General features: G+C 42.3%; 3 protein-coding genes across 3 annotated transcripts in view; 1 reads left to right on the top strand and 2 right to left on the bottom strand.

Moving 5' to 3' along the window:
- The window catches only part of SYT11 (synaptotagmin 11), a 20,618-nt gene extending 8,208 nt beyond the window's left edge, over nt 1-12,410 (top strand). Inside the window, exons 3-4 of the mRNA XM_007457922.1 lie at nt 7,441-7,564; nt 9,081-12,410. Of these exons, the coding sequence (XP_007457984.1) occupies nt 7,441-7,564; nt 9,081-9,391 (435 nt within the window). The 3' untranslated portion in view covers nt 9,392-12,410. The remainder of the gene's footprint in view (nt 1-7,440; nt 7,565-9,080) is intronic.
- A 5,910-nt stretch (nt 12,411-18,320) lies between these two features.
- On the bottom strand, nt 18,321-26,249 carry RIT1 (Ras like without CAAX 1). Its single transcript, XM_007457921.1, has 6 exons — nt 26,120-26,249; nt 25,501-25,645; nt 25,273-25,329; nt 22,506-22,579; nt 22,092-22,283; nt 18,321-21,028 (listed from the first exon to the last, which is right to left on the bottom strand). Exons 2-6 carry the CDS (start codon nt 25,601-25,603, stop codon nt 20,798-20,800), a joined length of 657 nt encoding a protein of 218 aa, XP_007457983.1. The 5' UTR covers nt 25,604-25,645; nt 26,120-26,249; the 3' UTR covers nt 18,321-20,797.
- A 1,046-nt stretch (nt 26,250-27,295) lies between these two features.
- KHDC4 (KH domain containing 4, pre-mRNA splicing factor) overlaps nt 27,296-27,450 on the bottom strand; it is a 17,910-nt gene continuing 17,755 nt past the window's right edge. Inside the window, exon 14 of the mRNA XM_007457919.1 lies at nt 27,296-27,450. This exon is cut by the window's right edge and continues 1,120 nt beyond it. The gene's annotated coding sequence lies outside the window, so the exon portion shown is untranslated.

Here is a 27,450-nt window from a genome sequence, read left to right as displayed (position 1 = left end):
GGTTCAGCACGAGGGCTCTTGATTCAGACTGCCTGGCTTCACCTTCCAGCTCACCACTTTCCAGCTGTGTGATGTGGATGAGTTACTTAACCCTTCTAAGCTTCTATTTCCCCATCTGTAAAATGGAGCTGATAATATTGCCTTCCTTATGGGTTATGAGGATCCAATGAGATAATATACCTGGCATACCATTGCCCTTGTGGAGCTTTTACTTTAGGGGAGGAGAAATACAAAAAAATCTTGGCAATTATCACATAGTGAGTATGGTAGGCGCTATGAAAGAAGTTGTTGAGTTTCATTCCTTTTTCAGGATTTACCATAAGGAGTTAATAGCAAGGACTTTGAAGTCAGACCTGAGTTTGAATCTAAATTCTGCCCGTTAAGTGACCTTGAGCAAGCTGCTTAAATTCTCTAAGTCTCAGTTTCTTACAGGAATTAAGATGATGAATTTACATAATCCCTAGCCCATAGTAAACCTTCAATAAATGGGAACCATGATTATTATTACTATTACTATTTCTATTAGTAATAAAGTTTGATCCCTGGGAGGGATATATGATTTGTAGGTATTTATATTTTGTTTTGACAAAGTGAAGGAGGAAGACAAGGGAGGCCTGGATCAGTGGAGGAGGGTAGAAGGTTCAGAAAGGATATGAGGGCCACTAAAATCAACTGCACTTTTCCCAGAAAGAGCTCTGCCTGTAGAGATGCCTTAGTGATCTCTTACTGCCTTCTTCAGCTGCCATCCCACTCCAGACTCAGTGGGGAGGCAGGAGGCTCAGGACTGGAAGGAGGCTTCCAGGCCAGCAGGGCTGAGTGTGCAGTGAGCTCCCAGGATCAAGGTTTGGCCACTGCTGAAGGGTGCTGTGCAGTGCCAGGCTGAGGAGGGGAGGGGAGGCAGGAAGCAGCTCCCCCTGGACGTGTGTTCTTAGACCCCTCTGCTGTGTAGGCGCCTGTCCCACTGCAGCCAGCCCAGCCATGCCATTGCCCAGAGAACCACTGTTGCCACGTGGTCCACTCAGCTCTACCTCACAGGGGCTGCGGGAGTCCAAACATTTCAAAGACCATTAGAGGCATTTGGTCAGGGCATAAACACTGGTCTGTTGCCAGGATACAATGAGACATCCCTGAGTCCAAGACAGCAAGAGTTCTTATATCCTCTGAGGTTGGAGTCAGAAGGCCTGGACAGAAGCTGCAGTAGTGACCTGTCTCATCTCTCTGCATCCCTTCCCCTCTCCTTCCATTTATTTTCCTCCAGATTCTGCCAACCCGCTCCCCTGATTCCTGACTCCCCTTTATAGCAGCTCCAGTGCTCTACTCCCTGCCTTCATCTAGCTCTCCTTGCAGGGTGGTTCTTTCCCAGCTCAGCCTTCCCTGGAGCACCAGCCTGGTAAATCCACCAACTAGCTGGACTCCCTTCAGACAGCTCATGCAGTCACAGCCCACGGCTGACTGTGGAGGATGGCTCTGTACCAAACTGCAGCTGGGAAGACACTGGCAAGGAAAGGGACTGATTTGGGCTGGGAACAAAACAGCCTCAAATCCAGGACACTGGGCACGGAGCACAGACAATGGCATTTGCTAAACTGCCAGGGGCTCTTAGGGAGAGCCAAGCTTCTTTCCACTTTATTAACGCCCTTCAGGAGGGATAAGCCGGGGCTGGGATCCTGAGCAACACATCCCCTGGAAGAGGCTCCAGACAGGACACCCAGAGCCCCTGCAGCACCACCCCAGAGCCTTGCCGCCTCCCAGGTGTCCTAAGCCTGTTTTCCCCAACCAGTGCCAGTGGGCAGAGCTGTGTTCCATCCTGGGTCGTGGCTGTCATCTCTCTAGTCACTCGTCCCCCCGATTCCCTAGCAGTACAGCCTCCAAATGTCTACCCTAAACCCTCCCTACTGTAGCCAAGAACCTGCCCTTTCTGGATCTCCCCATATGGCTCATCAGTTAGAGCTGCTTTGGACTATTCCACAGTGTCTGTAAAGAGCTCTTTCTGGTCTGGGTAAGGTACCCCCTTATAATAATGGAGCCAAATGTTCCTGGGCGGAGACTGGGGAGAACTGCATTTCTCTAGACAACCACCCACCCCAACTGCATTTCCTGACCTTTAGCAGAAAATTCAGCTCTTGTCCTTTCCGTTATTACAGTCCACTGCAGTCCAGTTGAGGAAGCCCTGGACTGGTCATGATTTCTGATTCTGTCCATTTCACTGACTAATTCTGGGCAAGCAGTTTCCTACTCTGGGCCTCAGTCTCCCTCTAGGCTGGATCAGGAAGGCTAATGGAGTGACTCTGTGAGAGTACTCAGCTCTTAGGAATATACAGAAAGATATAAGAAGCATTAAAAATTAACTCAATTATTAATGAAAGAAGTTCACAGTATAAACTCTATAATGCCCAAAACTCTCTGAGTTGGACTTTGGAACTGGATTTTTTTTTTAGTGGCAGCTTTTTTTTTTTTTTCTTAGTATTTTATTCGGATAGAAATAAAAGTGAATTTACATTCCCATAATGCATCCCCCACAAGGAGAAGGGAGGTGGTTCAGCGAGGGCTGGGGATGAAGAGACAGTGGGAAAGAAGTGATTTACAAGGTGGATGATAGAGAGTTGTTAGACTCCTAATTTCCTCAGGTCACTGTTTCCCAAACCATTTCCTGTCTTTCTACTTCCAGATTGGTGTTCATGACCTGGGACAATGGTCATGGGAATGATAGGATTCTTAGAATCTCAGATTTACAAGAGACCTTGGAGTTCATCCAGTCTAGTCAAAAGGGACTGAAAAGAGAGAAAGAAAAAGGAATGTCAGTTATCCAGGAACAATAAAGAAAATTGCTATGTAAAATAAGTAAATAAATAAAACCACACACACAAAAAAGAAAGATGCTATATTTGTGTATTGGGGAGAAGACAAGGAGGGATGTGATTGAATGTTGAGGTTTTTGTTTCTTTTGTTTTCTCATGACTGTGATTTATGCGGAGGTAGCCCTGAGAACTTCTATCCCCAATGAAGGTTTATTGAGGACGCATGAGTCCTCCTCTTTGCAAAGATGCTGTGGCTAGAAAAATCACTGTGGACGGGGCCCTGCTAATTATAAGAAATAGACTTATCCCTCGCCTAAGTATTTCCTTCAGCTGAACGTCTTCTTTAGGACCACTGCTCTTGTTCCTCTTTTCCACGGAGTGAGAAAGGATCCCGCTCTCTGAGAGCAAAGCCTCCCAGCTCTGTCAGGCATGGATAAAACCCTTTCTCCCCCTTGTCCTTCTGCTTGCCTGCCCCCCAACAGGGTCTTTACCTCACTAGGCCAAGGGGCTGGGAAACAGAGTTCGCTCCCAGCCCTTGACAAAGAGCCCTTGACAAAGAGTAATTTACAATGCCGCTTGGAATGGCAATTGGGTGGAAAGAGAAGGGGAGCGGGGAGGGGGAGACTTGAAACTCCAGGCTTTCAATGCAGAATGGAATGGCATTCAGGTGGTGTTGTGGCTGCAGACTTGGGCATCACAAAGGGGCAGCTGAATGGGGATGGGCGTTCTGCCCATGTAAAATGCCCAAAGATGAAGGGGGGTGGGAATCAGATGGAGAACAGTTGTCTGAGGAGTGATTTTAGGGGAGGAAATTATTGTGAAGGTAACCAGAAGTTGTCCACCTTCCCAACGAACTAAGGAAGGGGCACGGGATTTAAATTAGGATGATTTTGCTACAATGGATGATTTAGGAAACAGTTTTTTTTTTTTGAAACAGAGTTTTAAATAAATAACCAGAAAACCTAAGTATAATCTTGTACTCAATGTTATTTTTACAAATAAAACTCTTTTTTTTAAACTTTTTTTTTTTTAAATATTTGTGTAGTTTGGCTGCACAGGGTCTTAGCTGGGGCACGCAGGATCTTTTAGGTGCAGCATGCAGGCTCTTAGTTGTGGCATGTATGTGGGGTGTAGTCCCCCTGCATTGGGAGCAGAGTCCTACCCACTGGACGACCAGGGAAGTCCCCAAGATTGCATATTTAACATTTAGATACTAATATTCAGGGATGGTCCCAGAGATAGATATCAAAACTAGTTAACATTTCATTATTCATGGAAATGGAGGGGAGCAGTGGCCCAAATAATCCAGAAGTTCTTTCTAGATCAGCACTATCCACTGGATGCTATGATGGTGGAGATGTTCTATATCTGCACTGTCCAGTGTGGTAGCCACTGGCCACATGTGGATGGATACTGAGCACTTGAAATATGGCCAGCGTGATTGAGAAACTAAAATTTTAATTTTATTTCATTTTAATGAATTAAAATTTAAATAGACACATGTAGCTAGCGGCTACTGTATTGGGCAGGCCAGTTCTGAATGTTTTAGACGGCATTTAATTTTCTTTTTCGTGATGGATTACTTTCCTAATGCCATTTGGTTGTGGCTGATAGTAAAAATGGGTTTACCTTTTCTGACTGCATTCTGACTCTTCAAAAGGAAGCAGCCCAGAAGTATACTGTCTGGCAAGGGCAACCAGCCTGTGATTTTACACTGGCTGAGGGTACTTCCCGTGGATATAGTCAAGAGCCGACTATATGTTAGGGGTAAGGAAAAGATGTGGGGCTTCAATCTAGCACAGAATACCATGAACATCTTTTTTAAAGTCTATTTTCTTTTGTACTTCAATTTCAAAAGCTAATGGCTAAATTTAAAGTTCAGTCACATTCAGTACCCTACGAGAGACATTTCCATATGCTCCTGGTATGAAATATAGCCTCAAGAACTTTTTTAAGCCAAGTGGAAATATTATCACAGTTCATTCCTCGAGGTGACTTAAGACTTATAATCAGAGCATCAACTATTAGGGTTTTTTGCTTGTTTTTCACTGATGAGCTAATTAAATTATTTACTGCTGTTGTTCTTTACTGCACCAGACACACCTGAGCAGGTAGTGCACTAGCCCATGAGCTTTTGGACGGTAGGGGTCTTCTTTGTGCATCATTTCAGCCCTAGCTGCTAGCAGAGTGCCTGGCACTTAGTGAGTGCACAGCAAGTCATTTTGGTGGGTATGTGGCGTATGTAAGGCTGGTGGTCAGTTTGGTCTATTTTTGCTCAATCTAAGAATTCCTCAAGTAGGTGACATTCCTTTGGGGCTATGAAGAATACAAGAAATAGGAGTTGATAGTGGAGGAATGATTTGGTCTCGAAATTTTTTTTTGTCTCAGATTTAACTTATTATGTCCTAAAGTCCTCCTATCCCACCTCCTTTTGTTTTCTTTATCCCAGTCTCATCCCTGCTTCCTAAGCTAGAAACACAAGAAATAGCCCTCCATCTCTTCCCTCTCCCCTATATTTTCATCCAGTTAGCTGCCCCAACCCAGAAAATCCTGACAGTTCTTCCTGAGACATATCCTACCCCAGGTCCATCTCCTCCGCCACAGCCCTGGTTCCAGGCCTCATCATTTCTTCCCTAGCCTGTTGCAGCAGCCTCTTAACTGAGCTTTCTGACTTTGGTCTTTCTCTACTTTAGTTCCTTCTCCAGCTTTCACTCGTATTTTTATTAATATACTAACAACAACAATAACTGTCGCACCTATGCCTACAGACCTCCTCTTGCCTGGGTGCTGCGGTTGGCTCTGCTGTTTGGTTAGCTCACCCGCACTGACCTTCACCTTCGCCTGACCCACCTCTCTGGGTTCCTGGCCCGTCCCTCCTGCCAGCACCCCAGCATCAGGCACACTCTCTCCTCTCACAATTCTCTGAACACAGCCTACCCTTTCAGCACCCAAAGACTTTGTACTGGCCATTCTGCCGCCCTGCCCCACGGGATCTTCTCTCTGCCCGTTGCCTGTGTCTCTTACTCACCCACCATCAACTCAGCCCAGACGTCAGCTGGCAAAGCCTCCACCTGAATCTCTCAGCAGCACTGAGGACTTTTTTTTTGGCTGCGCCACGTGGCTTGTAGGATGTTAGTTCCCTGACCAGGGACTGAACCCAGGCCCTCAGCAGTGAGAGTGCAGACCTACCCACTGGACCGCCAGGGAATTTCCAGGCTTCTCACTTTTCTGACAAGTAAACATGTTTGTTTACATCTCTGTCTCTTCTAGTGCGTGATAAGCTCCTTGGGAGCAAGAACTGAGTCCTATCAGTTCTGAATCCCCAGCACCTGGCATGTAATTAGTATCCAGATTGGGCTCTAGGTGCATGAGCTTCAATAGTTGTGGCACGTGGGCTCAGTAGTTGTGGCTCATGGGCTCTAGAGCGCAGGCTCAGTAGTTGTCGCGCACGGGCTTCATTGCTCCGTGGCATGTGGAATCTTCCTGGACCAGGGATCGAACCCGTGTCCCCTGCATTGGCAGGCAGATTCTTAACCACTGCGCCACCAGGGAAGCCCTCAAAATATTATTTAAAATGTTCTTGGGGGACTAGAGGTTTTTTTTTTTCAAGCTCAAAATAGAGCCTAGCATAAAATTTCAAAGTGGGGAAACAAAGTTGTGGGCATCCGAGGTGGCTGGAGAAGACACTCTGAAGGTCATACACTGGGGCAGGCGGAGCAGGTGTGGATATTCACCTTGTGAATATCGAGGCACAGGCTTCAGAAAGTTCAGGGACTTGCCCGGGGCCAGCTGGTGAGTAATTGGCCAAGTTACTCCAACTCAAGTTTCCTGTCTCCCACTATACAGTCTTCAAAACATTTTTTATGGCAAGAACCGAATGAGGGACTTCTATGGAGGTGCAGTGGTTAAGAATCCACCTGCCAATGCAGGGGACATGGGTTCTATCCCTGGTCCGGGAAGATCCCACATGCCGTGGAGCAACTAAGCCCGTGAGCCACAACTACTGAGCCTGCGCTCTAGAGCCCACGTGCCACAGCTACTGAGCCCGTGTGCCACAACTACTGAAGCCTGCGCGCCTAGAGCCCGTGCTCCACAACAAGAGAAGCCACCGCGATGAGAAGCCCACGCACCGTAATGAAGAGTAGCCCCCGCTCGCTGCAACTAGAGAAAGCCCGTGCACAGCAGCGAAGACCCAACACAGCCAAAAATTAAAATAAATAAATAAATTTATTATTTTTTTTTAATTTTTAAAAAAAGAACTGAATGAGAGAATAGGAGAGAATGCACATCTCTGGTACACACTGTGTGCCAGGCACTGTGGTGTTTTACAAATTCTAAATTATCGAATCCTCTTACAAATCCTGGGAAGTTGGGACTATTTTTATCTCCATTTTACAGATGAGGAAGTGAAAGTAGCTTGTCCCAGGTCAGAAAGATGAGAAGTAGAGTCAGGATTTGAATCCAGGCCTGTCTGGCTTCAGAGTCTGCGCTCCTAAATACTAGGCTATGCTGTCTCTCCCTGCAAATGATTTTATTTAGTATCAGGATTATGATGAGAACATTTCCTTTTTCCTCCGCATGCTTTCTGTGCTGTGGCCTGCTCCCTCTGCCGGGATTCTCACCTGCTCTTTCTTCTCCCCAGAAGTGCATTAGCAGAGGGGAGCTCCAGGTGTCTCTGTCATATCAGCCTGTGGCACAAAGAATGACAGTGGTGGTCCTCAAAGCCAGACACTTGCCGAAGATGGATATCACCGGTCTCTCAGGTAGCAGCTATTTACTTCAACCTATTTCTTTTTTCTCTTTTTTTTTTACATTTGTTTTAATTGGAGTATATTTGCTTTACAATGTTGTGTTAGTTTCTACTACACAGCAAAGTGAATCAGCTATACGTATACATGTATCCCCTCTTTTTTTGGATTTCCTTCCCATTTAGGTCACCACAGAGCACTGAGTAGAGTTCCCTGTGTTATACAGCAGGCCCCCATTAACTATCTACTTTATACATAGTATCAGTAGTGTATATATGTCAATCCCAGTCTCCCAATTCATCCCCCTCCCTTCCCCCCTTGGTATCCATACATCTGTTCTCTATGTCTGTCTCTATTTCTGCTTTGCCAATAAGACCTAGACGTGTCTATACCAGTTTTTTCAGATTCCACATATATGCGTTAATATACAATATTTGTTTTTCTCTTTCTGACCCACCCCACTCTGCATGACAGTCTCTAGGTCCATCCACGTCTCTACAGATGACCCAATTTCATTCCTTTTTATGGCTAACATTCCATTGTATATACGTACCACATCCTCTTCATCCTTTCCTCTGTTGATGGACATTTAGGCTGTTTCCATGTCCTGGCTATTGTAAATAGTGCTGCAATGAACAGTGGGGTGCATGTGTCCCTTTGAATTATGGTTCTCTCAGGGTATATGCCCAGCAGTGGGACCGCTGGGTCACATGGTAGTTCTATTTTTAGTTTTCCAAGGAACCTCCATACTGTTCTCCATAGTGGCTGCATCAATTCACATTCTTACCAACAGTGCAAGAGGGTTCGCTTTTCTCCACACCCTCTCCAGCATTTATTGTTTGTAGATTGTGTGATGATGGCCATTCTGACCGGTGTGAGGTGATACCTCATTGTAGTTTTGATTTGCATTTCTCTGATAATTTGTGATGTTGAGCATTTTTTCATGTGTTTGGACTTCAGCCTATTTCTATCTGTCCACGCCCCGCCCACCACTGCCCCTTGCCTGTGATGCAGACACCCCCTCTCCACCTTTCAGGACCCCTGTCACCTCTCATTGTCCACCCATTCCGCTCTCTGTCTACATTCTCTTCCTGATGAATGTAGCTGGGAAGGTGCTTTGGGTAAGAAAATGGGGTCTCCACATTTGGCGAGGTATCCTCAGTGCTATGCATGCATGCTGGGTGCTGTGCCCTCGCTCCACGTGAGACTCGGCAAAAAGCCTGCAGGCTTTGTTAGTCCCTGTGCCCTTGAAAATGCTTCTTGGTGTCGCGGGGGTTTCTTTGGCCCTGACTTGAGGTGGCTGTTCTGTTCCATGCCTGCCTGGTTTCCTTGGCCCCTTGTCCAGGTGGGCAGACGTGTACACAGTCAGTGTACACTTAGTGTGCAATCACTAAAGACCACACGGGGTGGGGGATGGGACACCAAGGAGATGAACAGCAGAAGCCCCTCCTCCCCAACTGGAAGCCACCATTGTATAGGAGAGAACTGTGTCATAGGCCTGTCTCCCTTTTTCTGATCTCTTTGGGGGCCCCAGATCCTTATGTCAAGGTGAACGTCTACTACGGCAGAAAGCGCATTGCCAAGAAGAAAACCCATGTGAAGAAGTGCACTTTGAACCCAGTCTTCAACGAGTCTTTCATCTACGACATCCCCACTGACCTCCTGCCCGACATCAGCATCGAGTTCCTTGTCATCGACTTCGATCGCACCACCAAGAACGAGGTGGTGGGGAGGCTGATCCTGGGGGCGCACAGTGTCACAGTCAGCGGTGCTGAACACTGGAGAGAGGTCTGCGAGAGCCCCCGCAAGCCCGTGGCCAAGTGGCACAGTCTGAGCGAGTACTAATCCTCTTCTCCTTGCCTCTAACCCCAGGGCCGGGCTGGGCAGGGACGTGGTGGGGAGAGAGAGAAACAGAGAGAAGCGGACTCAAAACCTCATTTTAGCTGTAGAAGAAAATTTCTTACAAAACAAACCCCACAAAGAACACCCCACATGACCACAGCTGCAGATCAGTTCTTAGCGATGATGATTTTTCTCCTTTGCAAGGCACTAGGAACTCCCTTTTTTTTTTTTATGGGGGAGAAAAAGAGAGGGAAAGACCTCTACAAGTCTATATATAAAAATGTAACCTTATACTTGCATGTCTAATACAAACTGAAGAAATTAGCCTAACTGCCAACATCAAGGTACAGATTTTAATCCATGAAAACTGTGTTTTGTGCCGAATTGTATTTGCTGACTACCTGAAATTGGTCTCTTTTTATTGGGCTTCTCTAGAGAGTTATTTTCACTCCCCACCTCTGTGGAAGAATCTTTTGCTCTTGTAAAACCTCATGTTTTTATCATCCCTATCTTTTCTCCGTTACCGCTTACATTTCTGCCCTTTGACTGAGCGCAAGGTCCAGAGGTCTGTAGTAAGCCAAGAAACAAAGGTGGAACGGATAAGGCAGGGTTTGCAGGAGAAAGAGTACTTGCGAAATGAGGTATGTTTGTTATTAGCTCTCCTGCTATGAATGGGTAAAAGGCAGTCCTTGATTCATTTGTGATCAAGTACACGAAGACATCAGACTTTTAGGTAGAATTTGGGTTTACAAAACTAGATGACTTGTCTAAAAAGAGCTTTGGCGACTTCAAATTCAGGTACAGAATAGTACCAATGAATATATCCAGCTGATCCCAAATGTAGGTATGAAGACAAGGAAAGGAAAATGAGATGACTGCCATCTCCCTTTGTAACTGTGTCTGGAAGGACAGCCATTCGTTGGTTGATGGTTTAGAAATCATCAGCGTTTTGAAGGATTAAACTTTGTTTTTCCAGAAATGCTGAAAACTGAGAAGCTTTAGAATCTTCTCAAGTAGCTTAGATTAGGTTAGTTTTGCTTTATAAGGAAAAGGGACTTCAGAAATTATTCTTTCTCTTTAAATTTTTCAATCATGGCTCTTAAAAGTAACTAAATGAGTACCTGTGACTAAATTAATAATAAAGATAACTTGGACTTTTTCAGAACATCCTTTCCCTGAAAACAGAGTGCTTAGTTCTTAGGACTTCTGAATCTCAAGATAAGATGAAGGTATGGGTAACCACAGAGTTCAATCCTCCTCTGCCAGTGGACAATAGAGGTTGAGAGAGATTCAGCATCTTGCTGGGATTAGAATTCACATCTCCTTATTCCTAGACCAGCCATGTCTCTTAGAGTTGAGACTTTTCAGATGGCAGAGACTTCACTGACAATAAGTAAGCCTGGATAGGCAGTAGATATTTTTGCCAGCCTGAAAAGGAACTCAAATAAGCAGAAGCTTGAATCGAGGCCTGAAAGATTAGCCAAGATTGAAATTCCACATTCATACAAGAACATCACTCTCTGACTTGCTTCTGAGAAGGGAGTTGAAGAGCTGAGTCTCCGTGGAGAGAGTGGTGATGTTGCCTTTGACATTCGCTTAACTCTGTGGATTTAAAAGCAATCTGTTCCCCGCCCACCCCCCATTCTTCTTCTTTTTTTTTAACCTGGATTCTTGACAATGCAGAGCAGCAGTTCTGAGCAGGCACAAAGCCCACTCTCTGTTCTTGTCCCTGTCATCCCACATCCCCCATAATCTGACTCACAATCTCATCATCAGTTGGATTCACACCACCAGTCTCTATCCAACACTCCATGGAATGTAAATACTGTATCATACGTAGAAGAAAATAATTTTTGTTTTCTAAAAATGCATTTTGAGATAGTTTCATGTAAATCTGACAGGAGCACTCTGAAGCCCCATTAGGAAAAATTTTAAATGGTTCCTCTTCATCGCCTTAATGTCTAAAGATCAGAAATCGCTGAGCAACCCGCTTTTGTTTCCTTCCCAGAAACAATGCAAAGCAACAGGTGGAGATAGTCTGGCCTTTGCCCTGCTGTGTGTGCCTCTGTAGCTCCTCCTGGCGTAAGTCTGGGAAAGCAGCCTCACCCAACTCCTCTCTTCGCCACCTCCTTGTAGCTTTATTCCTTGCATTCTTTGGGTCTACTGAGCAGTGGGTGATGAGGTGGCAGGGAAGGAACCAGTAGTTCTGTAGCCTAGGAGCTGCCTCGGTGTCTTTCTCAGAAAAATGGCAAAGAGGCGGACAGTACAGGGTTCCTCCCTCCTACCTCAGGCCTGATCCATCGTGCCCTTGACTTTGCTGTCCCAAAGTTTCTTAGCTGGCTTTGGCTTTCACATTTGTTCCTCCCAGAGCTAACTGATAAGGGTGGAGGAGGAATGCCTACTCCTAAGAGTCAGTTAAAAGACAAGAGAGTCACATTCTAGCTTTTGCACAAGGCAGTCATGGTCAGGAATAGGTTAGGGAATGGTCACTTCTGATTTTCCAAGTCAGTCCTTCTCTGCTGATACCTTGATTCCTTTGGGAAGACAAGAGTTTTTCTTAATAACAAAAGTCCCTTTTATGAGTTAGTCCTTCCTTCAGTTCTTCTCAGTGGAGCACAGCCAAGATGTACATGTTTATGAGCGGTGCTCTGGATGTGAAAACAGATAGAACTGGCTCATGGGACAGGGGCGGCTTGCTCAGGAGAGGGAATAATGCAAGTCCTTTTTCTTGGAAGGCTTTTATTATGGCCACGATAGTGACATTGCCCTCACCGTGCTCCTTCTCCGACGTGGTCGTCTTTCTTTACCTTGTGTCTTCTCTTGTAAAAATGAAACTCAAAAATAAAATAAACGTGTCAAATTAAAAAAAAAAAAAACGAAAAAAACGGAAAAGCTAACATGAATTGTGTGAAACTGCATAATGCTGTAACGCTAACCTACAATATGTAATGCTATCTTGTATGTTGAATTTGTTAATGCACCACACAAGTGCAGAATAAAGACTGATTCACATTAAATAGGCCCGGTGACATCAGCATGATTTTCTTGGAAGCTGGATGACTGAATGATGTGAACATTCAGACTCCAATAGGATGTACTAGGGCATGTTCTCCAAAGCGCGGTCTTAGACCACCTGATTCAGAATCATCTGGGACACTTGTTAAAAAATGCAGATTCCAGGCTCCAGACTGAGAGTCCTTTTTCTAGTCCTTCTGTTTTCCTCTTAAAATGTAATATTTAAGATCATAACCACCAGAGAGAGAAAGGATGGCTTTTAGTGCTGAGAATTAGTCTGCCCCTTTAATTGGAAATATTTCCAAAAGCAATGCTGAGACTGGCTGATTCTGTTCTCTTATTTATTCATTAGTCAGGAAATATTTTTTAATCGAGTCTCTATCATATGCCAGGTACTGGGGATATAAGACATTGATGAGCAAGGGTCCTGCATTTGAGGAGCTTAGAAGAAGACAAGCATTAATCACACTAATAAATATTTAATCACAAACCGAGAAATGCCCTGAAAGAGAAGGAACACTGTGTGTACACACAAGTAGTAGAGAGAAAGGAAGCAAGAGAAAAGGTTTAAAACTTTTTAAAGTTTCAGTTAAGGAACTATTAAACATTTTTAATTTGCAAAACTAACATCCTAAGCATATTATAAAAACACTGGAAAATAGAGAAGAGGAAAAAAAAAATCAAGATTCCAAAACCTTAACAACCATTTTGTCTTCTAGTCTTAGTTCCTGTACATTTATTCCCCTGATACATTACTCAGGATCATTGTAGAAAACACATAAAATAAAGTACAATTCATAGGAACTGGAAAAAATCCACCTACAGGCAAACAGTATTAATTTGGGCATATCTCCTTCCAATCTCTTTGAACTACCTTATGATTCCAATCATAGTATATATATAATTTTGCATATTACTTTTTTCTAACATGATAATATAATAACAATGATGATAAGAGTATCTTGGCACTCAAGATGTTTTTGGCTATAATTAACAGGAAACCCAATTCAAATTGGCTTAAACATTTAAGAATATGGATCGGTTCACCTAACTGGAAGTCCAGAGGCAGGTTAGGCTTCAGAGTTGACTCAGCAAAAGGTCACTAATACTATGAGGGGCCCAGGTTCTTTCTGTGGGACATTCAACGCTAGCTTAATCATAAGGCTTTTATGATATTTATAGAAGCACCCCCCAGAGGGGGAAAAGGACCTCTCCTAGAAAGATAAGGTCAATCATTCCCAGAAGCCTCCAGCTATTCTTTCCTCTTATCTTGCTGGCCCAAAATGTGTCACATGGTCATTTCTGAACCAATCACAGGCAAGGAGGATGGGATTATCTTTAGGCCATTTAGGACTGTCCTGGAACTGAGTACGGGAGATGGGTGGATTCTTGAGTAAAACATTTCCTTTGGAAGAAAGAATTGATGCAGGGTGGGCAATGAATGAAGAACATCACATATAGTTGGGTTTTTTTTTTTTGGCCGCCCCGTGCAGCTTGTGGGATCTTAGATCCCCAAACAGGGATTGAACCTGGGCCCTCAGCAGTGAAAGTGTGGAGTCCTAACCACTGGACCACCAGGGATTTCCCACATAGTTTTCTACAGTACCTTTCACTCCAAGGTATTTTCTCCTGTGATCTGGTAACAAACTCTCTGAGAAGAGTTGCCAACCTACCAAGTGCCTCACCTACCAATCTCATCCATCCCCCATACCTTGTGGTTTGAAAAGACAAACAGCCTAGTGCTTGAAGTGTTCTTTAAATAATTCAAGAGCAATGTAAGTTTTAGCCATAAGGCATTTATTTTTCAGAAAACTGAGAACAATTTATTCTCATTCAGTATAACTTTTACAAGATAGTAAGCTGTAGAGTATCTCAATTGCCTAATACCATGTTAGGTCAAATACACCTTCTGAGCACCTCTAATAAATGCTCAAAACTCTGCTTGGCGTTCAGGAACAAACTCGTAGAGGAGGTCTTAAAGCTCAGCAGGCCCAGGAATAGATGTGCTAACAGAAAAATCGCTAAGAGCCTGGGAATTCATTAGCCGCTCTCGTGTTCAAGTCTGGGGAGCTGGTAATTCACCTCAAACATCATGGTAAACCTCAATCTAATTGAAAAGCTCTGACAAGCTGTAAGGAGGGACTCATTTTCTTTTTAGTAGTAATAGCAAAAATAGCTAACACGATTGAATGCTTATCAATGCTGGACACTATTTTAAGGACTTTATAAATTTAAAACTCAATCCTTCCAACAACCCTGCTGGATATGTGCTATTATTATCCCCATTTAACAGATGAGAAGTCCAAGGAGTGGGACTTCCCTGGTGGTGCAGTGGTTAAGAATCCACCTGCCAACAGAGAGGACACGGGTTTGAGCCCTGGTCCGGGAAGATCCCACATGCCGTGGAGCAACTAAGCCCGTGCACCACAACTACTGAGCCTGTGCTCTACAGCCCACGAGCCACAACTGAGCACCGTGTGCCACAGCTACTGAAGCCCGCGCGCCTACAGCCCATGCTCCACAACAAGAGAAGCCACTGTAATGAGAAGCCTGTGCACTGCAACGAATAGCCCCTGCTTGCCGCAACTAGAGAAAGCCCACATGTAGCAACAAAGACCCAACATGGCCAAAAATAAATAAATAAATAAATATATTAAAAAAAAGAAAAGTCCAAGGGGTTTAAACAACTTGTTCCAAGTTCCACCACTTACAAGCAACGCAGCTCAGATTCACCCTGTGCACTCTGACTCCAGAACCTCTTTTTTTCTACCATCACTACTGGTGGAGACTTCAAAGAAAGATGCAAACAGAGGCTACGGGAACTAATGCAAATTAGAATGTATTCATGCTCTTGATGCCAATGTCCTCAAGAATGTTTTAGAGGGTCATCTGCTATTGTACGAAACTGGACATTTTCATGATTTACATTCACTCACACCAAATCAGCCTCTTCTCAGGCATTTTTCCAAGTTAACATTTAAACATTATTGTTTACCAAGGAATTGAAACTCCTGCTTGTCCTCCACCCCCTTTCACTCTCCCACCATCTGATTTGATCAAAGCCCGCAGGAGATTTTGCACTTTAGAATTAGAGGCACCCAAAGGACAGAACTGAGACTCCAAGAGCTGTATGCTTGTTTTCATTCACTGTTGAATTCCCAACACCCAACAGGAAGCCTTGGCATTCAGTAGGCACTCAGTAAAGGTTTGTCAAATAAAGGCAGACAGGCAGTGAACAAAATACTGTCTAGGAAGCAGACCTAAAGCAAACAGAAAAAGCCTTTGCCTCTTCTTCCTATTTACTCTGAGTCAGAGTTTCAAAAGAAGTTTGGTCTAGAGTTGTTTTTTTGGTGGTGGCGGTGAATGTATATTAGCTGCAACCAGACCCACATACTCTCTTCAGGAGTCTAAGGATATGAAAGTAAGAATAGCCTCAGTGTTTTGGGTGGGACTGTGCAAGTTATTTCTGACTAAATTGTATGTGCATGCATGCCTTCCAGGCCAGCAGAGATTTTATGTCGATTGCACCGTATTTGAGTACATAGTTAGACACACTTTCATATAAACCATAAGTTTCTCTGCCTCCACGCTCTCACCTACACACTCCTCTGCAAGGAAAATAAGAAAAGTATCTGGTGGGGGATATTTCTGGAGCTAAACACTTTCTCCTGGCTCAGAGCAAACTGTAATAAACTCTAGTAATAACCAGCTCTGGGAAGGGCAGGAAATGACACATGTCCCCACCCCAGCAGCTTTTGTTCAAAAAACTGGGTGACTTCATGATATAATCATGTGTGCTGGGGAATGTACACACTGAACCAAAAGCTGCTCATCATGTTTTTTTCTTTTTTAAAGCAGGAACTATCAGACAAAGCTAAAATATTTCAGTAATTTTGTCTCAAGGCCAACTCATATTTAAAAGTTGATTGGAGGGACTTCCCTGGTGGCGCAGTGGTTAAGAATCCACCTGCCAATGCAGGGGATGGGGGTTCGAGCCCTGGTCCGGGAAGATCCCACATGCCGTGGAGCAACTAAGCCCGTGTGCCACAACTACTGAGCCTGTGCTCTAGAGCCTGTGCTCAGCAACGAGAAGCTACCGCAATGAGAAGCCCGCGCACTGCAACGAAGTATAGCCCCCGCTCGCCGCAACTAGAGAAAGCCCATGTGTAGCAACGAAGACCCAATGCAGCCAAAAATAATTTTTGAAAAGTTGATTATATATATATATATATATATATATATATATATTTCAAAATATCCCAAACATTAAGACCTAACAGCACTTTGTGGTATCCAATGGCTTCCTTCATAACAAGGTATGAATTTATATTTCTTGCCTGTCCCTACAGCCAAAGCCCTTGTTTCCTTACTCATGAACTACTAGAGCAGACTTCTTGTTGCTTACTTCCAGTTGCTCCCCATCCTCACACCATTCTACATAGAGCCACAATTTTCCACATCTGTTAACTACAACTCATCACTGCTTTAAACAGTCCTCCAATGATCTACCAAGACACTTTGACATCATCAAGCTCAGTGATTCCTAATCCAAGAATGGCTGCATGGCTACAATCAGAATCACCTGGGAGGTTTTTGTTTTAATATAGATTCCCGGGTCCTATCAGAAATCTGTGAAATCAAAATCTCCAGAGGTTAAAGTGAGAAAAATGAGAAAAAACAAAACAGCTCTCTACTTGTGATGCACGGGACCAGGGCTCGAACCCGTGTCCCCTGCACTGGCAGATGGATTTTTTTTTTTTTGGCAGGCGGACTCTCAACCACTGCGCCACCAGGGAAGCCCTCCCGTTCACTCTTAAAGAGTCGGCTCCACTGATCTGCCCGAGCTATGTTAATTCCTTCCTTTGAATCTTTGTAACACTCTGACTTTGAAGTATGTAATCTGTTGCTTTAAGATTGATCTCTAGTTGTTTTGTATATGCAAATTTAATCAAAGCTCCAGAGCAGGGATATTTTACAACCCTCTGAATACCTCACAGCTCTTAAAGCAAACAGTGCTTAGTGCACATAAGTGTCCATAAATACTTTGACTGTAATTCCACTGTCTATCCTAACAGAGGTTACATTAGAACATGGAATGCTCCTCTTCCATTACCCATTTTAATAGTGGACACACTGACAGTTACTGACCTACTCAATAAATGTTAAATCATGAGGACACAAAAATATATTCCCTTAATGTCCAAACTAAGTCCTCTCTACCAACGCTGATGCCCATTTAGAGTAGTGGAGATAAAAGCAACGACCTTCACATAAAAAATTATTCATTCTCTCACATTTAGTTTACATACTTGAAACAACTTTACTTAACCCTTGATCAGGTGGGCAAATGCACTACCACTTTCAACATGTTTTTCCCATCTGCCCACCAAAAAGGTAGGCTCTTCTTTAAAAATTTTGCCTTGTCCCTTCGCCTCTCCCCAGAGATGCTGGGGTATCAGTGGGGTCTCTCCGGCACCTGCCCTGGAAGCAGCAGTTCACACTCTGCAACCTAAGTCCTCCAATGGCATGGCCAAATACCAAGTGTCATCCACCTGCTGGCTCCAGGACAGTGGGCAGTGCTTTAGGGTCAGGAATCAGAGCCAGGTGATGCCTAGAGCGAGGACCCCAGCTCACTGTCACATGGGGGAGACTCTTCCACAGTTGGATGGCAGCACCTCCACCTCCCACCCACCCCTCGACCTAGGCAAGCACTGAGGTAATCTCTGGACAAAGGAGCATTCCCTGGCATGCTCACGAGCACTTGACACAGGTGTTCTATATATGGTGGGCACTCAAATTTTTTTGAATCAATATTTTCCAGAATATAAAATCTCAAGGTATTTTTTCTTAAAATGACCCTTGTGTAACGATTCCAGACATTTCTACCCATACATAGGTAAGTAAAGGAAAGGCCCAGTAAGTTGTTTAGAAGTTTTGTATTGTGTCATACAAACTGTCATCATATACAAGTGCATAAGTGAAAACCTTTTCTCTCCCCTCTCCTCCCCATACATTACAGTAGACCAATTCTTACTAATATATCACAAAGTTAAAACATGTATCTCTTTTGGAATTCTAAACAGTTAATTCTAGACACCAGCTTCCAAATTTTGTAACTTACCAATCTGGTATGGACATGAACAGTTCCAGTGCTTTTCAACTTGTCCCTGAATTTTTCTCTCCTCAAAGTTCCAGGCAGTAATTGATTTTAATGCCCTCAAATTAGATAAAGCTGACTATTTAGAGCTTATAAATTATTTACACTATACAATCACTAAGAATAGAGCTATGACTTACACATATTATACCCCTCAAACTATTTAGCACCATGAATAGAATTCTCAATACTAACTGATGGGCAAAGTAATCCAATGATCAAATATATGACAGTGATAGTCTTAAAAACACCCATTTGTTATTTTTCTTATATACATTACAAACTCCCTCCTGTCTTATAGATATAATTACACAGCTGTCAACTTCTTGCTTGATGCTAACAACAATTCCCTAAGTTATTAGTAATGAGAAGCTAAGGCATTAAACCTAACAGGCTCTAAGCTAGTTTAAATGTGGTGAAATACTGTTAAAATAGAATTGCACTGTACTTCTAACTTCACACTTCTCCAAAGTGCTATGGTTCCTGTAAGATTTTTGTCCTGCATAGGTTCAAATTCTGCATCTTTCAGTTTTGGATGGCTTGAGTACCATAAACCATGATTTATTTGGTAGCACAAACATTTCAGAGTTTCAAAAGGGATCACTACTCAGCTAAAAAAGTTACAACCGTCACTTTCCTTTAAACCTGGAACACATACCATTGATTGGAAGAAAACATACAACACCCCTGTCCTGACTGTAATAAAAACGGTAAACAGTGAATTGAGCTGTGTGCACTTTTTAAGAGGTGCTACACAAAGTCATGTTCTTAGAGTTTAAAGTGGTCACAAACACTGCTTCAGTGACATTTAATGTTCAACATATGCTACATTACTCTTAGCACTTTTTGTGCTTAATCTCCACACATAACAAGTTCAGGTATCAAAATAATCCTGATTCTAAATAAAAGAAAGACCTCACCACCAATATTTAAAGCTGATTTTCCCCAAGAAGACAGGATAGTTTCTCAACTATGCAGTCATCAAAGTGGTACTGTCTTAGGCTAAGCTTTGTCAAGGCTCAGGCAAAACCCTGAGGTGAACTTTAGCAAGGTCCTTGTAAAGAAATCTTCAATGAGAAACTCAACATATGGGAATTTTAAAGCTTCAGACTGGCTCATTACACAGAAATGCCACAGGCTTTCTTAGAACACTGAGTCCAGTGATTGTCTATGTCAAGGAGGCACATATACAATTTTACTAAATCCTGATGTCTTTTCTGTATGGAAAATGCAGTCAGTCTGACGAAGGGCCTAAAAAACATTCTGCCAGGCCTAGCTCTTCTAGAGAGCACAGGGAAGCTAAGGGAAAGCACTAGGAAGCAATTAATGTAAATGTATTTGTGTGTGCATCTCTGGGGAAAAAATAAACCTGTACAAGGCAATGGCTGTCCCAACCAAGGATTTAGATTAAACAACCGTTTAGTAACCCAGTAATGGTTCACAAAATGTTTACCTTTGAAGGTAAAGAAGGGCAAAACCCTGAAAGGAAGAGTAAAATAACCTTGTAGGAGAAAGCTTCATTACATTTTATATGTTTCTGTTTGCTCTCATCCATCCCAGTGCATTTGGGTCAAATGTGTACTTGTTAGAAAAGACAGGCTCCTCTGAGGAGCACTGTTCTGATCCTAACATTTTCTAGCCAAGCTCCTGCAAAAACATACAGCCTGATTTCCCCAATATCATCTCTCCATAATCTGCAACAGGAGTCAGTTCCACAGCTATTTGCTGAACTTTAGCACCAATCTCTTTAGAACTGATTTCCCCATGACTTTTGTTCTGTCTCCAGGAAGCACAGCATGAACAGAAAAGACTGAAGTCCTTACCTGGGACAGTCCCAGGAAATTGCAGTTGAAAGAGAATGCAGAATAGCGCATGGCAAAAAATTCCTCTTGTGAGCTTAGTCAAACACATATGGTATTCATATTCCCCGGGGTATAAAAAATTTACATTAATTAATATCAGCAACAGAACCCAAAACATTGGTAAATCGAATTCTAATGTGACAATTTAAAAGTAGACAGTGCTCCACTGGGTTAATAAAATCAGAATTAGCTAAGAAACAATATTTTAAATACCACATCATTGAAAACTCCTAGTGGGCATGTCCCCTTCATCAGTTATTTTTAAAATAACAGTCATAACAGGAGAAAGAACAAGCACCATGCTCACTAATGCAGGTTACTGGACTGCTCTGATTAAGCACTGCAGTTCACAGATAAACATTTCACATCTTCCCTTCAAGTTACTGAATCTTTCTTCTTCCGGAACGGTGATTTTAGCCTCTTCCATACACTGTTTTTGGGTTTAGATTTTTTCTCCATGGCCAGCACTGCCTCCTTTTCTTTCCTACGTATCTCCCGTACAAGGGCATGGAATACATCATCAATGTAGTAGCGGTATGCAGCAGATGTCTCAAAAAAGGGGCAGCTGAATTCTCGGGCCAAAGCCAATCCTTCTTCCTTGGTGACCTTTAAAAACGTAAACATGAGAAAATTTATAGTGGTAACAGCAGAAAATAATCACAACTGCCCCAAAAAGTGAAGGGGTTACCTTAACAGGAAGAGAGTGCCTCAACTCTGGAAAGGTCCAAGCAGAGCAGAGTGATAATGTTGGGAGGCTGGATTACATGACTTCTAATTCCTTCTGCTTTCAAATTATGTGATTCTATTTCTAGTCTATTTTAAAGGTAACTTTTTGGAACAGGGAATAGTTATAGATATCAAATATACAATCTTAATTTTCTTCATACTTTTCATTTCAAGAATATAAATCACAAGGCAAAGAGAGGTATATTAAACTACAATACTGAAAACCATAAGGAACCTGAAATCAATATATCCAATTATGGATATTCCATAATTTCTCCTACTTTTGGACATTTAGACTTAATTCTAATTTTTTGCTACCATAAATAGCCTGGCAATGAACATTTCATATATAAATCCCTGAACAGATTAATTCAAACAGGAATTAACTGAGAAGCATTATGAATTTAACTACTGTCAAACTACTTCTAAAAAGTCTGTACCATTCGTTGCTTTCACTGGTAGTGATAAATGTGCCCCTTTCACCACTCCTTCAACTCTATAGCAAACAGCAAAACTTTAAACATTGTTGCTAACTTGAAGGGTATCACTCATTCTAAAATCCTCTACAATTTCTCTTATTCTCCCTTTCCATGGCTCATAATCCTCACCATCAGGAAGTATACCTTGAAGACTAAGTTTCTCTTTTTGCAACATAAAGAGATTTACTTCTGAGGTTTTAGAAAATGAAAATCCATGATCCTTCACTTAATGTGTATTCTATTTGTCATCTGATTATTATCCTGTGGATTTTGTCCTGTAAACTGATTCCTAAAATCCAGATTTTACCCAAAATAAGAGCACATTAGTAGATATAGGGAAGTTTTCCAGGCTAGGGAGAAGTTAACTTAAAATTTTCTTTTTAAGGCAAAGAAATTTATAAACAGAGAAACACAAATGACTAGTCCCACAAGACTACACATAGAATTTTCTAATCTATCCTCACCTGTCTTAGCTGCTTTAGGTCAGACTTGTTTCCCACAAGAACCACAGGGGTATCATCAGTACGTCGAACTCGATAAATAAGCTGTTTAAACTCCCGAACTTCATGGAAACTTCGACGATCGGTGATAGAATAACAGATGATAAACCCTTCTCCTGCCCTCATATACTGATCCCGCATGGCTGTAAACTCTGCCTAGAGGGAAACAAGGATTATTAGTGTATTGGTGCAACCTGGAACTATATACACTTCAGCTATTTATTTCAGATTAAAGAGAGATGTTGGTTACCTGCTATCCTGAGTCAGAGTGCATGAAAAATTAAAAGAGATGAACTAATGATCTTCTCTGCATAAGTCTTCCCCTCCCCTTTACTAGCACAAAAAGGCCTTTACTCATAGCATTTTGGGATTTAATACCTGTCCAGCCGTATCCAAAATGTCCAGATTGGCAGGCTCATCATCAATACGGATCCGGATTTTATAAGCATCTTCTACAGAAGGGAAGAAAGGTGGTACTATTAACCCATAAATGCAAGAATATGTAACCTTATTTTGAAATTCATCTTATGGAGAAGTAGATTACACATTTAAGTGCCCAAATGTTCTCAGGAAGCTCCTAATTCCACTGAGATATGTAAATTGGGTCTTCAACTAATTTCTTTTTTCCCACATAAACCATGACATAAGTTTATTCATAGCTAAAGCTTATTAGACTTCACCTACAATTCTAAAAGAGTTGAGAGATTGTCTTTTGGAAAAATGTTAGGCCAGAAAAGTTACTTTACCATTTACTAAATAGTTATTAGACGCCAAGCATTATACTAAGTGATTTATATATGTTAGCTCATTCAACAGTAACAATAATTCAGTGAGGTAGGTATTATTACCTCCATTTTACAGGTAAAGAAAATTAAACTCTAAAACATTAAATGTGTTCCCATCTTACAAAGTTCATTAATGATATAGCCAGAATTGAATGCAAGGGCTGCTTGACTCAAAAGCTTTATGTATTTAACCATATGCTATAGTTCTCCTCATTTTTAACATTATAGGAAAAGCAAAAACCAGAGTTTACTATTTTCTAAAGAATCCATATTGTCATAATTTCTCCTTTATGAAAGCACATTTCTTTATGTATTCTTATGGTACCCTTGGAAAATACAGCAAAGTAAAAAAGAAGAGAAAAACCTCACTCAGTATTTCCTTCATTCAAACAACTGCTGCTTACATCCTTATGCATTTCCTTCAAACATTTTTTCTTGAACCCCTGCTTCTGACTCTTCCTCAAAAATGAAAAGCCTAAATCAATGATTCTCAAACTACAGGTCATGCGTGATCCGTTAGTATTTGCAAATTGTAGATGAATTTAATGGGTTGGGACCAGCATTAAAGTAAACAAGCAGAAATCTAAAATGAAAGAGGAAATACAAGAGTGCACCAAACTTAGTGAGGTAAATATAGTTTCATGATATTTTAATTACATATACATATGTGCAAACATATACTTATATGTGTACTGGTTACAATATAAAGTTTTTCTTCTTAGAGTTAGCAGCCAAAGTCTGAAACAAAATTGCACTAAACTGTAAACTCAATGACAGCAGACCCCATATCTTTTTGCTCACTACTGTACCCCCAGGGCCTAACACAGTGCTTGGCACATAACAGGAACTCAAGAGATGAAAGTATTTGTTGTTGAAATCAGATAATATTGTCAGAAGAGCAGCTGACTGGGGGAAAAAAAAAAATCAACTGATTAAAAAAAGTAACTTTTCAGGGGACAAGGATATGGGTTTTATTTTATTATTTTTTTAAATTTTATTAAAATTTTTTTTTTTTATTTTGGCAACCCCATGCAGCTTGTAGGATCTTAGTTTCCTGACCAGGGATTGAACCCAGGCCCCTGGCAGTGAGAGCACTGAGTCCTAACCACTGGACCACCAGGGAATTCCCAGGTTTTACTTTGAAGAAAGGAAAAGATATTTCTTTCTTTTTTTTTTTCTTTTGGCCGCACTGCATGGCATGTGGGATCTTAGTTCCCTGACCAGAGATTGAACCCGTGCCCCCTGCAGTGGAAGCACAGAGTCTTAACCACTGGCCACCAGGGAAGTCCCAGGAAAAGATATTTCTGGAGTTCTAAGTAAATTATCCTAGGCCCTAAATTAATTTTATTCCTAGAATTCCCACCATAGTGTGAATTCCTGAACAATGTTCTAAATTTAATATAGTACATGAAAAAATAAGAACTGTTTCTATTTTCCCCAAGCCACAGAAGCATCTACTATATAAAATGACCACATCCAAAGATGGGTTAGCACAGAACACTCATTGGCTCTGTGGAAAAAAGAGCAGCAGAGGACTGACCCAATGGAAATCCTTCCTAGAGACCCAGGATCACGACAAAGTGTCACATCCTGAAAATATAAGTAATATGGCAGGTATTCTGTGCCCTCCTCTATCCCCATCACCATTTTTCTTTTATCCTGGGATATAACTCCTAAAAATCAAACCTGCCTCCTTATGGTTCAGGAATGATAGTAACGTTCTTATTCTTAGTGTTTACATAGAACAGTTTTTAAAAAAAGGCAAAACAAAATTACTTTTTACTAACACTGTTTTACTAACAATAGAGCATTAAGGATTATAAAAGACACGAAGAAAGACCTTGCTATGTAATGAACTTGAGGTATAAGGAAGTAAATGAAAGGCTTCTAGTGGAACAAGTCCAGGCTCTGCCTGTCTGGGTTGGAAGAGTTCAGCAGGCTGGCTCTACTTGTTTTTCTGCTTCCTTCTGTGGAAGTTCAAACCAGCTGACTCATAGTTACAGAGTCAGTCTCAAGTCAGACCCTTAGAAAAACTAATAGCAAAAGGCTTCGTTAAGTGGCCTTTAAATTTTTCCCTTAACCTGGCAATACAATATACCAACCATAAAAATATAACAAAGAAAGTGTCCCACTAATGCTCAATAAAAGACAGACTAAGATGGCTGATATACATATACAGTTAAGCTAGGGGAAAAAAAATCTATTTGCTTACCAACTGCTATGATATTCTTATTAAATAAATCTGAATTAGACACCAAAAAAGGCTCAAAATATAAATGGTTTAAAATTGTTTGAAAAAATTGACACCAAGACACTTTTATGGGGTTTATTTGGAAAACCGAAGTGATAATCTGACTTACCAATGGTGGGATCATGATCTTCTGGAAACCGGTGGCTGATGAACTGCATGGTCATGGCTTTAAAACAAGAAAGGAAAGTTAAAATCCACACAAAGGTCACCCACAGAAAGAACTTTAAGTATCAATATTGCATGATAGCCAGTCTCCCAGTTGGTTTGGGTGGAGGGCATTTGTTGTAAGAATTTTTCATTCTAACTTCTTTTAAGATGGAAGACAAACATCACCTACCGCTTTCCCCTACACCACCAGCACCCAGCATCACTAGTTTGTATTCCCGTGACAGCCCTGCAGGGCTGCTACAGCTACCAACTGGGCGAATTCCAGAATCCATTGTCCTCTTGGAGAATCCTGGGCTGCCCCGAGGAAAAGGCACCTGGAAATAAAGAAGAAAATATTTAAACCAGGATTTAGACACCGTGACGACAGTCCTAGAGCCAGTGCCCTACCTTCCCATACTCTGACCTATTACTCCTGCTCCCTTTCTGGCGGCCCTAAGAAACCCTACATCCTCACCTTCCCTCCGGGACAGCTCACGCCTATGAAACATCACAGGTTTTCCGAATTATTACACTTTCCAGAAAGAATAAAGAGACAAAGAAATTTTGAATTTCTTTTCAAACTGGAGCACCGGCACAGCATGAAGGAGCCCAGTGAGAAAGATGAGGTTTGGGGACCAAAGGAACACCGCCCCTTAGGCCGCAGGGGTCCTCTCACACCAGCGGTACCCGGAGGTTCCGCCCCCTCCCCATTCCCCTCGACAGCTCCCCTCCCCCAGCTGCATCTCCGGCCCGCCATCAGGCCCCCCACCCTTCCCTTTCACGAGCCAACCCACTCCTGCTGCTCGTACCCGTCGGGACTTGAAGGCATCGGCCGGATTTGGTCACTCACCTCGCCCTCCTCACTCGCGGCTAGGATCGGCACTGACCTGTGACCCCTCCCGCAGCCGGGAAAGATGGCGCCACCAGCGCCCGCGGCTCGGGGGGGGGGGGGGAGGGGCGGAGCTGCCCCGTGACGCCCGCAACTGGCCCCGCCCCCCCCCGGGGAGGGCCATCTCCCCGGCAGGTCCTCAAAACCCCGTTCCGCGACTCACCGCTAAGGGCCTTGAGAGAGTAGCATATTGAGGACGTGCCCACAAACAAAGGCGTTAAAACAATTATTAACACAAAAGTCAAATAAGTATGTGATAAGCGACACACAAGGGGCCTCTAGAAATAACAACTTACCCAGTACTGTTGAAGATTAAAAAAAAAATTTTGGCCAAATGAATGTGGAAACAGGAAACGGGAACCCACCAAATCCTCCCAAAAAACAGGACCAAGATCAAGTTTAAGGCTTAACAGCAGAAAAAGCAAATTTCCCCAAAGGGACAAGGACAATGACTTGGGCTCTTAAAAACAGAATCAGGTCTCAAAGATAATGTTCTAGTTAGACTAATCAGATTTCTGCACATATTTTAAACAAATGTAAACGAAAGATATTTAAAAATTAGGGTTTTTTTGGATTTGTTTTTAACAAATGTATTGATACTACCCTCCGGCAGGAAATGATAATTCAAGAGTTTTCAGGGGTCCTTAAATTAAATACAGCGATAAATGAAGGCACTATCAACTATATTCACCTCTAGGTAGCACACATAAATACTAAAAGGAACTTCACACGGGGAAATTTTTCTGTTACAATTTCTGCCCACCCTTCTTCCTTTTTAAGCATGTTTTCCCAAGAATAACTTGTATTTCCTTTAAAAATATTTCCTTCACTCAGTCCCTTTACAAACCATGTTCAATAAAGGGGGGGCTAGAATATCAAAGTGGAAAACGTCCATCACAAAAATCCTTTACATTTTCATTTTGACTTTCAAGGGTTTACTTTGGAAAGTCATAAAACTCTTGGAACTACATGCAAACTTTTGGGTCCACGTATGTATTTTTCTGATGGGGTTATGATATCATGCTATGAGTAAAAAAGTTTATGAATTTTAGCGTATGGATGGGTTATAGAAGAAAGAACAGAGAAACCACAAGCAGAATATTTATACATTTATTTATAATGAAATTATGGTCTAAATATTTACAACATATAGGAAACCAGAGGATACGTTTATACAAAGCCAGCCTGCAAAGTATTCAAATGTGCAAAAATGACAGTTCGGTATCTCAAACTACTCCTGGCTCAGCAGAC

The sequence above is a fragment of the Lipotes vexillifer genome, unplaced genomic scaffold (assembly GCF_000442215.2).
Source record: "Lipotes vexillifer unplaced genomic scaffold, Lipotes_vexillifer_v1.1 scaffold238, whole genome shotgun sequence".
NCBI classification, from domain to species: Eukaryota; Metazoa; Chordata; class Mammalia; order Artiodactyla; family Lipotidae; genus Lipotes; species Lipotes vexillifer.
Note: the sequence above shows the minus strand (reverse complement) of the source record. Positions and strands in the feature narration are given on the sequence as shown.

Excerpts from the sequence above, each read along its gene's own strand:
- RIT1 (XM_007457921.1), bottom strand. The coding sequence starts at position 25,603 with ATGGATTCTGGAATTCGCCCAGTTGGTAGCTGTAGCAGCCCTGCAGGG. Across the intron at positions 22,580-25,272 it reads AGATCATGATCCCACCATTG|AAGATGCTTATAAAATCCGG; the intron begins GTAAGTCAGATT and ends TCCCTTCTGTAG. Across the intron at positions 22,284-22,505 it reads TTTTGGATACGGCTGGACAG|GCAGAGTTTACAGCCATGCG; the intron begins GTATTAAATCCC and ends GTTTCCCTCTAG.